This window comes from Solanum stenotomum, chromosome 8 (assembly GCF_019186545.1).
Source record: "Solanum stenotomum isolate F172 chromosome 8, ASM1918654v1, whole genome shotgun sequence".
Taxonomy (NCBI): domain Eukaryota; kingdom Viridiplantae; phylum Streptophyta; class Magnoliopsida; order Solanales; family Solanaceae; genus Solanum; species Solanum stenotomum.
In genome coordinates this window covers 16,426,602-16,439,244 of record NC_064289.1, presented here as the reverse complement: position 1 = coordinate 16,439,244, position 12,643 = coordinate 16,426,602, and the positions used below count along the sequence as shown (strand labels likewise).

General features: G+C 32.8%; 1 protein-coding gene across 1 annotated transcript; it reads right to left on the bottom strand.

Annotated features, from left to right (window-relative positions):
- Positions 1-1,805: 1,805 nt before the first annotated feature.
- LOC125873550 (uncharacterized) lies at positions 1,806-12,337 on the bottom strand. Its single transcript, XM_049554459.1, is given in 9 exon segments — positions 1,806-1,844; positions 6,550-6,909; positions 6,987-7,103; positions 7,180-7,272; positions 7,345-7,560; positions 7,651-7,678; positions 7,680-7,893; positions 9,626-9,711; positions 12,111-12,337. Coding segments are annotated over 9 exon segments (1,380 nt in total).
- Positions 12,338-12,643: the final 306 nt, after the last annotated feature.

Below are 12,643 nucleotides of genomic sequence, written 5' to 3'. Positions count from 1 at the left end.
GACAAATTTTTTTGTCTAATATATGTGGATGATATTTTGGTACTTGGTAATAACACTGCTCGTATTAAGTCTTTGATTACGCAACTCCAATCCCAATTCGCAGGACGTGATTTGGGGACTCTTTCTTATTTTTTGGGTATTGCAGCATCTAGGACCAATAAAGGTTTATTTTTATCTCAAAGGAAATATGTTGAGGAGCTCCTTCGACGTGTCCAGATGGAGTCTTGCAGCCCTGTTAACACTCTCATTTGCCCATTTTCTAAACTTTCATCATCTAGTGGTGTTCCATTCAATGATCCGATATTGTATCGTAGCATAGTTGGTGGACTGCAGTACTTAACTTTCACGCGTCCGGATTTGGCGTATGCAGTGAATAAGGTTTCTCAATTCATGCATTTTCCTATGGATATTCATTGGGTGGCAGTGAAACATATATTGAGATATATCAAAGGTTCATTAGCTCATGGGTTGTTCTTTTCCCGACGATCTACTACATTACTTCATGGCTATACAGATTCTGATTGGGAGGAGATGTGGATGACAGGAAGTCCACTACTGGTTTTGCTATATGCTTAGGTAACCATTTGACATCATGGTCATCACGGAAGCAAAAGGCGGTATCTCGATCAAGCACTGAGGCAGAGTATAGAGCACTAGCTGTCGCAACTTTAGAAATCACATGGGTGGAGTTTTTGCTTCGGGAAATTAGTTGTTTTACGTCTTCTACTCCTGTTCTATGGTGTGACAATTTGAGTGCTACATACTTAACAACCAATCCCATTTTCCATTTTGTTCGAGAGAAAGTTCGTGCTAAGACTCTTTCGGTGCGGTATGTCAGTTCTCATGATCAAGTGCAGATTTATTAACGAAGCCATTGTCCAAGTCACGGTTTCTTGAGTTGAAATACAAGTTGATGGTGGTCCAGACCCTTGCTCAACTTGAGGGGGAATGACAAATGATAACTTACTTGTCTAATATGAATTGGATTGATTTATTTACTTGTGGCTTAGTTTGCATAGGATTTTTATTCTCATTACATGACTTAGACTAGAACTCTTACCCGATCTATATGTATAAATATAACGTGTATCTACAACTTAATATAATGAGAAAGTCTTTCATCAGGGAATCACATGATGGCCTACTGACGACAATTAGTGAACCATGTATGGCATCTGTAGCCCAATGTCACGACCACGCGTGAAATTTCATAGTTTGGTAACAAGGTCTATCAAGGTACGCCCCCAAGGCTCATGTATGGTCTGCCCGCAGGCCTGTGTCAGTCAGGTGAATCCACGACGGGAAATTCCAGCTGACTATATCTGAATTATGTGCACAGAATAGCGTCGCACGTAGTAGCCCTAAATATACCCACCCTATGCTACAGAGTAGTCTATAATCTCAACTGCTTGCAATTATTTATAATAATTAATTCATTAATCACATAGCTCGTGATATAATTCGTGATTACATTCTTTAGCTTGATAATTATATATCTTGTGATCTATGCACTTACAAACAGTCTATGGCTGGCTATTTTATTTAAATTTATGCAACATGTACACCGCTAACTTCTAAGAGTTCCAAATGTAGACAAATGTAGTTGTGTGAAACATATTGCTTCCTTGAAGAGTACTATAACTCTATAGGTTTACGACTCAACATGAGAGGGTTTATAAAATAGGATAAGTTTCTTTCAAGTATCATAGAATCTATAGTGACATTTATTGGAAGAACATACGAGGTTAGGTCGTGCCTTAAGGGCAAAAGAGGTTTTAGCTTTACATACCTTAACTCGGGACTTACTATCTTCCGTCGTCAAACTCCTTTGCTAACAACTTTATCTATAACATAAAATCATAAAAGGATAGTATAAGAAACTAATCAAGAGTCACAACAATTCCAAAAACACAATAATGGTTTGCGAGCGACCATCTCAACAATTACCATAGATGAATGGTGTATCACCACACCCTTCTCTTTCTCTACTTTCCAATTAGGCTTATGACTTATTTACATGTTCAGTATTACTCATCCTTTAACCATAAAGAACCAACCCCCTTAATCATCCACACTTAACATAAAAGTAAAATTCATGGCCTCTGATCACCATCCCATCGGTTCCTTGTTAACGATGTCAAATTCATTTATAAACTCATAGTTTAAGTTGGTAGAGAACCAATGCCATAAATTAAAATAATAGGAGCTCATATAACCAGCTACAACATATTCTTAGTGACTTAGGAATTTCATCAAACACTTGGTGAGCGACAAACTTTCAAGAACTATAAGAGTCGCGTTCTCTATACCTCGCCTTCCATTTTAATGTAACCAGCTTACTTCCCCAATACAATACCATTGACCCCTCATTCGGTCAAAACAACAGCCAACACAACCTTCTACAAACTCCCTCCTCACGAAAACATCAAATACAATGGGTAAAACATGGACTCACGGCTTCCTATCACCGTCCCGTGAGTCCTACCCGCAAATTATACTTAAAAACATTCTTGGAATACTATTTATGAAGACAGAAGAGGATTCATACCTATATATCAAAGAAAAGCAGCCCCTACCCTTCTTTATTCTCCAAGAACAATGCTTTTTCCTTCAAGAAAACATTTAGTTAGGTATATCTATAGGTCTATGGAGAGGATGACACTTTGATTCTTGAAGAAACCAACTTACCTTAAGCTTTGGCGGACTGAAGATGAGAAAAACTTGAAGAAATAACTTGAAACCAATCCTTACATGTTCTTGAGTAAATGAGAAAGTATATCCCAAACTTCTAATATAAAAACAACAAGTTTGGCCGACTTTCTCTAAAGTGCCACATGTCCCGCAGTGATTGGGCAGTGCGCGCGTCTATCGTAGAATGAACATAACTTTTTACTCCGATATCGTTTTAATGAGCGGTTTATTTTGCTGGAAACTAGACTCAAATACCTTCAATTGGATAGGTTGTAGGCCCTCTAACTCATTATATATTTGGAGATATGCTCGTTCAATGTCAGATGAGAAATGGGATCATTTGTAGTATTCCTCCACAATGAACCTTTAAACGTTAATATTTTCTTTAATGATCTCTTTCACCTAAAACTTTTGTTTAACACTTCAAATGACTAAATATAAGGGTTACATGGTATACTTAACCATTTTCATGATATACCTCCCCCATTATCACATCTATGCATTGGTATTTACGAGTCGCAAATGTATTTTAAGTTATGGGATATTACATATATGACCTTCATTAAGTAAATATTTTGATCTTCAGGAAAAACCGAATACCCAATAGTTCTAATGTCACATACCAAATTCAAATATGTATACTATTTTGTTAGGACTATTAGATTATTTCTTTTTGTTGTGTTATGGATTAGGGCAATGGTTCTAGTGTCACACACCAAAATGAGTTTGTAATGTTTATTTGAAAGTAATTTCAATAAAAGTTCGAAATTTGATTTTTTTTAAAAGAAATTTAGATCCGAATATTAAAATTTAGAATTTTACTCTCGAATACCATATCAAATATCGAATTATCAAATACCAAATTATCAAAAAAAAATTGATTCGATTTTTATGCCCATCCCTATCAATGATGTAGTAAATCTTGTCTAGACCAACACAAGAATAAAAATTAGAGAAGGTAGCATTTAGATAACATCCTTTTTCGATTGAGTATAGCTTCAACTGTTTCCGCAACCCATCAATTAGTTAATTATCAATATATTTTAGTTATATCATATAAGATATATCAAATTGTTGCTGCAAACCCTAAAATATTATTACGACAATAAATAAATAAAAATAAAAATTTCTCTCGATCCATCTCCTCACGAGAAATTACCAAATCAAGTAAATCTTGTCATCTGTATTTCAAGAAAAAGTGTTAATAATTTGATCAAGAGAAGAAAAAATAGCAGTGATGTAATTTTATGTGATAACATTTTCTTCACTAAATCTCTTTTTCTTCCACTTCTTTTGTTATAAGATGAAAAATATTAGAAATTGTATGTCAAAAACAACATCACGACTTAAAAAAATTTGCATTTAAAGAACTAAAATTGTTCAAATATAGAATTAAAGGGTCAAAATAGCTCTTCGGTTATGAAAAATTGAATAAAAAATATCGTTGTTATTTTGGGTTCAAAATTGTTCATGTTTTTGATAGTTTAGCAAATGTCTTTATTGTTATTAATTCATTGGGTAAAAATGTGTTTTTTTTTAATAAATATATTATTCTTTAAGTATACTTTTTTTTTCTAAAAAATAATTATTTCAAAGGAATTTTTTTCTTATTTTTTTTTTTTTTTTTAAAATATCTTTAACTGGTATGATCTAAAATATAATGTCATGCTTACACTTACATTAACTCACTAGTCGGTAAACCAAACACACTCAAATTGAATATTGAACGTAGACATAATTTACAGAGGCTACTAGAAGAGAAAGAAGAAGAAATTCATTTATGAGCTCAAAGGTAACTTGTACAATGATAGGAACATGTATTTATATTTGTTTCTGTAACTAACTATTGAAGAGTTAGTTATAACAACTTTTAAAGAGAAAAGACTATACTATCCTTAATCATCACAACCACCTTTTAACTACTTAACAACCAACTAATCTGATTAAGTCTAATTACTCCCCTTCAAGCTAGGAGGGGCAAAAATGTTCAACACTCCTAGCTTGGATAACAAGTACTCATGTTGACTTTTGGACAGCCCCTTTGTCAAAATATTTGTTGGTTGATCTTGTGTTGGTATATAATTCACTTTGATTGAACCTTGTTGTATCCTTTCCCTTATAAAGTGACAATTTATTTCTATATATTTTGTCACTACAAGAAATAAGGTATTTAGTGGCGACTAAGATCGCCACAAATGCTTTAAAAGTCGCCACGAAATGACCTTTTGCTGCGACTCAAAGGAAGTAAAGAAAAACTCAGTGGCTGATACCCTTTCGTCGCGATTATGAAAGTTCGCTGCGATATCGTGCAACAAATAACTTGTTGCTGCGAGAAAGTCGCCACAAAAGATATTAAAATCTCCATGAAAACACCCAAAAATCTCACCAAAAAAAGGGTCGCCACAAAAACAAAATGTTTGGTGGCGACCATTATCGCTACCGACATGTATTAGTGTCGTACGTCATTGCCACAAAAGTTTGATTTTATGGTGGCAGTTCTTGTCGGCACAAATAATTCCTTTAGTGGCGACAATACATTGTCACTAATATGTACATGTATTATGCATACATAGTTTTTGTGGCAACTATTGTCGCCACTATTATCAACTTCTATTTTTTTTTAAATCAAAAATATTTTCATAATAGTTACCCAGTAACTAATTGTACCACAATACTAATTTTTGCCATAGTTGACCAACCACACTAGTTCAATCACATCTCAAAAATTATGAACTTTTCATTAATAAAAGTCACAAAATAAAGTAGATATCACTACATAATTCATGAGGACCATTGTATATAAGTCTCATCATAATATTTTATCATTTTAAATAAACAAAAAGAGAATCACAAAGTAACTTCTAAGAGAATTACAAAATAACTTCTAAGAGTATCACAAAATAACTTTAGACTCCTTCACAATCATTCTCCTTCTAAGCAGCTTGTCCGTGAAATTAAAAAAAACTTACTTCAATAACATACTGCTGATTTATATTAAAATAAGAAAATAATATTGTAAAGCTTCCCTCATCTCTTTTAATTATTTAATAGCAAACCAACATCAGATTCATGAAAAATAATATCTCCAAAAGTCAAAGCCAAACCTATTTGATCATTAGTTGTTACTCAAAGTCATGAAGAGTTCATATAATTACATTTTGCTGGAATGTTTATTAAAACATAGCTCCACTAGTTACTGCTACAAAAAAATAAACTAGTCCAGCCCTATATTATAATTGAGAATTAAACAAGAAGTAATTAAAAAAATAGTTACTGCTCAAAAAAAATTGGTTGCAAAAGAAGGTGTCAAGTAAAGCTAATGAGATAGGCCTAACGTAAATCATAAACTATCAATTTTGATCTTCTTTTCTTGAGCAGAAAAGATTAAGATTTCATCTATCAATATTCAGTAGTCCAATAATATGCAAAGGCAGAGAATCAATTAATCATAAATTTGTACAACATAAAAAGAAAGGTTTTGGAAAATGAATTTGTCAGCTAGCTTCTCTTAAATACTGATTGTCTAAGATGTTGTGGTTAGAAGTCAAGCTATTTATATCCTATTCTTTTCTCGTGTCTTTCTCTGTGTGTGCTTTCTGTTTTGAGTTGTTATCAACACATTCTTATGCAACTAACGGTTTAACATGTAGTGAGCTCCTACAGGAATTCTCAAAAAATCCTTTTCATAGTTATTAATATGAAGAAGTTATGAAACATAAGACATTTTAAGAAGTCAAACCACCATTTGTAAGAGTTATTGATATGAAGAAGTAAGTCACTCTCATTTCCACCTCCTCAATGGAGTCAAAAAGTGTAGATAAAAAAAAATAAAAATGTATAAAGATAATAATTCATCACCTGTTGCATTCTAGACATTATATCAGCCATTTGTTCTTTTATTCTTTTGTCCACTTCTTCTCTCATCTGCTCTTGGAATATTCTATCCATTTCTTCACGAATTTTTTCTTGTTCTTCTTGTAATTTATGATCCATCTCAGCTTGCATCTCTTGCCGAACGTTTGTCATAGCAGAAGACACACTAGCTTCTACATCTGCTTGTTGCATGCAGTTTTTTCTAGGAGGCCTCTTTCCATTGCCTTTTCTGCGAACGTCACTTGTTCTCTCTCCAAGTGCAGTGGCTAAAATATCATCTCCAGTCATTGGATTCGCATTTTCTTCGAGTTGTTGTTGATCAGTAACAAGAGCTTGAATACGGCCCTGCGATTATGTGTAATTATTTACAACAATAGATAACATATATAAATATAATAAAGGCAATGATGAATGAAAATTACATGAACTTCTTGTGATTGTGGATCCGACCATAACAATTCTCCTTTATCATTCTTACGTGTGTGTTGGAGCTCCCAAACTATATCCGTTGTCGCCTTTTTTCCAGTTTGGGGATCTTTCTGTAGTGAAATTACATTTAAAAACTAGCATTACTTAAACATTATGACAACGAAAATAGGGTTAACAGAATTTTACTGTGGACTCTTCAACTTCTGCAAAGGATTTAGAGCCACATGAATGCTTAGTTGTTTGTTTTTCCCTGTTTGATTTATTTTTTGCACTTACAGACTGCAATAAATATAATAGAATAAGAGATAATGTTTAATTAGTAATTCATCAGACATTATTTTATCAAGTTACCTTAAATTTTGTACTTCCAAAATATGAAACCAGATATTCCCAATCCACGGGTGAAACACTTTCTGGACGATGGGACAGTTTTTCCTCATCAGTGTTATAGAGCAGGTATTCCTTGAGTAATCGAGTCTTCCATGCTCTAAAGAGCCTTTGTGTTGTGCTAATTGCAAAAGCTTGCAACACACTTTCTTGCCTGCCTCTACCAACTTCAAATTTGTCCTAAACTCACATGTAAAATTGTATATTTTGTCTTAACATTAATAAAGATGTGATTTGAAAGTCAATTTAATATTAAAGTTAACTTAATACCTTCACCTACAACCACATTGTTTGTCCATGCAAAAATGGTTGGCCAGTCACCATTTAGAAATGAGACAGTGGTTCTCACTACCAATCCACAGTAATTGACAATATCCCTAGCCCCTTCACCTACAACTCTTTCAATATCATCAGGAATGTCAACTATAATTTTACCCCCATACTTGGTCTTCATATCCACCTTCATAGATTTATACGATCCCCTACCCCTCTTTTTTGTAATGCTGCAAGAAGCTATGATGGGAAAAAATAACTTTAAGAAATATTAAAGTTGAAAAGAGGTTGAGAGTACATTAGTAAAAGGACATGAATACATATCTTTGTCCATTCAACTATCAGCTCGTTTCTCCAAAAGATTAAAAAAAGTAGCCAAAAATTACGTCAGAAATTTAAGACATGATAAAGTTTCTCACAAAACTAAGGGCCCGTTTGGCCATGCGATAAGATATCATGATATGAAATCATGATATGGTATCATTATATGGAATCATGAGATGAAATTGAAGGTTTGTTTGGACATGCGATATGGAATTCTTGTGTTGTATTTTCTCATAAACATAAAAATCTCATAAGTTGTAAAACTATTAAAATAACCCCAATTATTTATTCAATCTTATCAAATAAACAAAAATTATAAAATCGCATAATAAATGATTACAAAGTTATTTGTTCTTCAGTTAAATAATTATTTCATCTAACTTTAATTTAATTAAAAAAAATTGAACATAAATTGTACTTGATATGTTCATATCTCTCAACTACTCTTACAAATAACCTATAAAGTAGAAAAAAAAAACATACATTAGTGAGTAAATATTAACTTAGAAGTTAAATGCACTAAGATAAAAATTAACAAACATCACTAACTTCTAACTATTTACAAGAAAAATCAATAGTTAAATATTATTGAATAACGAAATTTTAAAAAGTTACCACAAGTTTGAGTCAAAAACACATTCTAATAAAATTTAATCAAAAAAATTATAACTAGTCCACTTGACTAAATATTAATAACTAATTGATCAAATTTTCCTAAGTCCTCAATCAATTGGACTTGATATCCTTCAGTCATGTGAACGAACATTTTGCAAATACTAAGATTAAGAAAGTGCGGCACCGCCAATGAAAATTGTCTTTTATCAATATTATGCTTAGTCATAAGATTAAGACGTTTTTTTTTATTATGAAAAATCAAAAAAGTATTACTCCCTTTGTTCTCATTTATATTCACCAAATGAATTTCTACTTTATCATTTATATTCACCAAATTTAAAGTGATAATAAATTTTATATTGGTGAGAATAATAAATTTTAAAAAGTAATGATGTGATTATAAATTTTATTTACATATGAAACAAATGGTTAGTAGATATAAATGTGGGGTTGTTTTAACAAAAATAAACTCATGAATCAATTATTGTATTAAAATATCTCAAATCATGATATGAAATCACATGGTGATTCCATATCATGGTTTTTGGAGAATATGATATCACCTCTCATGATATGAAATCATGAGATGAAATCAGCGTAAAATTGCATGTCCAAACGCTGATTTCATCTCACGATATCATATCGTGATATGATATCGCATGGCCAAACGCCTACTAAATCAACATACAAACAACTACACTAAAGTGCATTATTAGCCACAAACAACATGATAAAAACAACTAGTACACTGATGGTTTATAAGATTTATTTAACTCCACATTTGCTTGAGGATTACTACTGACTTTGGAGAAAAATACTCACCTTTCGTAAATGAATTTCAAGTTTTCAAGCAAAGTAAGTTTATACTGATGACGTCGAGTTCGAAAATCTGATAACCACACAATATAAGGACACATCCTAATATTACAAAACTAAAGCTGCAGAAGCAAAAAATATATATTTATGATATTTCAAATATACAAAGAAGAAAAATAGATAAAGAGATGAAGTAGAGAAACGCAAGAAAACTAACCTCCACCATTGTTTACATTCATTGAAGAGGGATGCATACTATCTTCCACATTCATTGATAATTGTGTATCTACAGGGTCCTCTAACCTGGTTCACGAATTGTGATCGGACGTGAATGTGTCAATGAAGATTGATTAAAAGTATGCATTAATGATGGGTTGTTAGCCCTGCCTTCAATATTTCCTCGTCCACGACCCTTTCCACTTCGACCTCGTCCCATTCCTATCATTTTCTACATAATCACATAAAATTGTTAATTGAATGTCTCAATCATTAGGTCATTGATGGCTACTATTGATGTAAGTGTAAGTTGAATTGCTACTTATGATCCATTTTTCGAATTATTAGAGTTAAAAGTTGTGAGTTTTTTAACTTCTCTGAAAACTTAGGATAATCAGGTATGCTTGTAATTTAATCAGTGACTCAATAATAAGACATAGCTCTAGTTAAGTCTCTGTCACAAATGTTGTTGTCTAACCTACCAAAGTCCCATAACTAAAGATTCACCGAAAGAATTTAATGATTTTTCTTCAGAAGGGATGTGAACTAAGGATCGAAGATCTTATCACTAGAGACAACTTGGAGAACACGAACATGTGCATGTACTTTGCTTGAGGCATTAATCTCATACCTGGGCTGGTTGACACTGATTGGGCCTGACAATACATCAAATAAGTACTGCTAGTTTCTTAGTTGTAGCTTAATTGTACCTAAAAATAGAGTCGTTAAGCCTTAAAAAGCAATCTGTTTTGTAGTTTGAGGTTGACGATCACTGTACCTTGCCCTTGTGAATAGGATTTTTTTGTAGTTTTAGATATCACTACAATTCTTACCAGTACCACTATGTATTTCCCTTTGTTCTTCTTTGTGCAATGAGGATTGAGAATATTGACATAGTGGGGTTCTAAGCACAAGAGTGGAGTTGTGTAATGTATCATTCAAGTAATTATGGATGAAGTAATGGAAATGAAAAGTCGTAATGATTGTGGAAATAAAGAAATTTAGGAACCAATGATTACCTTCTGAACCAAAGCAGTGACATGTTGAGTATTACAATCACAAGGTGGACTAGGGAAACAAAGATTTCTAGACAACTTTACTTCCTCGTTGCTTACTTCTTTGTGATTTGTGGAATCAATGTAATTCAATTTTGAAACTCTAGGTTCTACCAAACCTATGAACAACACATTTGAATTCGCCACTGTAAGAATGCTACATGTAAAAGGGAAAATACCCTTCAACTTTGCGATCTAGAACTTATATATTCCTTATCAACAAAATAGAGCATATATGCCCTCACCGTTTAACAAATATAACATATCTTATAGATACCATCTTTTGATTCACAAAGACTACTAATGGGATTCTATAATCTCAGTATTCCATAAGAATTTCACTCCGGGCTGAGGTTAATAGTTCATTCCACAATTGATATTATATACAACATAAAATAAGAATATGTTGTTCTTTAGATAGCAGCAATTTTATGAAGATGAAGAGCACAAAACATAAAATTAGACAAAAAATTTCAGCACTTAACAAAAAGTTAAGAATCAAAGAATGAACATTTTTCAAGCTCCACACTGAGCCTAATATCTTCAAACAATATTTATCAAATTAAAATGCACAAAAACTACATCCATCACATTCAATATGAAAATAGGACCCAAAATTCTTAGCCCAAAACTAAAAAAATTAAATGAAAGTTTCAGCCAAAAAAAATAATACCAACTAAAATTCACAATAAAAACACCAAAATGTATACACATTAGAAATCAAAGTTTCAGCTTACTCAATTTTGTTGGATGCCAAAGGTGAATGTTATACAGTTTCTTGTGCCAAATTCTCAGTATTCCTGTAGATTTTAAAATGGGTAAAGAAATAAGAGGTTAAATTGAAGAATACAAAGGTGAAATCAATGAAACAACCACTCTAATTTCAAATGGGTAAAGAAGTTAGCGATTTAATAGAGTTTAAGGCTGAACTTTAGAGCAAAGCATATGATTTAGTACCTGATAGAATAGGTGATTAGAGTAATAGCTTTACACCATAATTATGTGCATGATACATATATGAGTTTTCTGTAGTTTAGGTCTATGGGTTTGGTGATTGTGTGTAAAGAGAGGCAAGATTTCGCAGAGAGATGAAAATAAGAATATACAAAGTGCCGCTTTAGTTTTGCTTTTTAAATATATTTCATTTTCTTAATTAGTATTGTGGCGACCTAGTCACCACAAAATTTAGTATAGAGGCGACTTTTTGAGACCCACTACAAATAGATTGGAGCCAAAATTTATTCCAAGCGGGAAAGAAAATTTCAGCTTTTTGTTGCAAACTTTAGTGGCGACCCAATAAGAGTCGCCTCTATAAATATATTTTTTGTAACAGCTTAGAAGGTCGCTATAATAGAAACATTTATTGTGGCAACTATTATTGTCGCCACTAATTGATGCCACTAAATGTCCTATTTCTTGTAGCGTGTCCACTCATGATAGACTGGATTTGCAGCTATTTGTATTGCTGCTTTACTGTCACTGTATACTTGTATTGGCAGCTGCACTTCAACTCCTACTTCCTTTAACTTCCCAAGTAACCATACTAATTCTGACACAGTAGATGCAAGGCTTCTGTACTCAACTTCAGCTGAACTTTTGGAGACTGTGGTTTGCTTCTTTGCTTTCCATGACACTAAAGAGTTGTCTATCTTGATCATGTAACCTGTAACAGACCTCCTAGTAAGTGGACAAGAGGCCTAGTCTGCATCAAAACATGCAGTAACCAATTCATTTGAAGAACTAGTCATTAGCAGACCCTGTCCAGGCTGTTTCTTGAGATATCTCACCACCCTTAAAGCTGCATCCATGCGTGACTTCTTTGGCTGCTGTAGGAATTGACTTAGAGTCTGAGTGCTAAATAATACATATGGCCTTGTCATGTTAAGATACAACAGTTTCCCAAATAACTTTTGATATGATGTTTGATCCACCAACTGATCTTCAGAATTCCTTTTGTCCCTTAT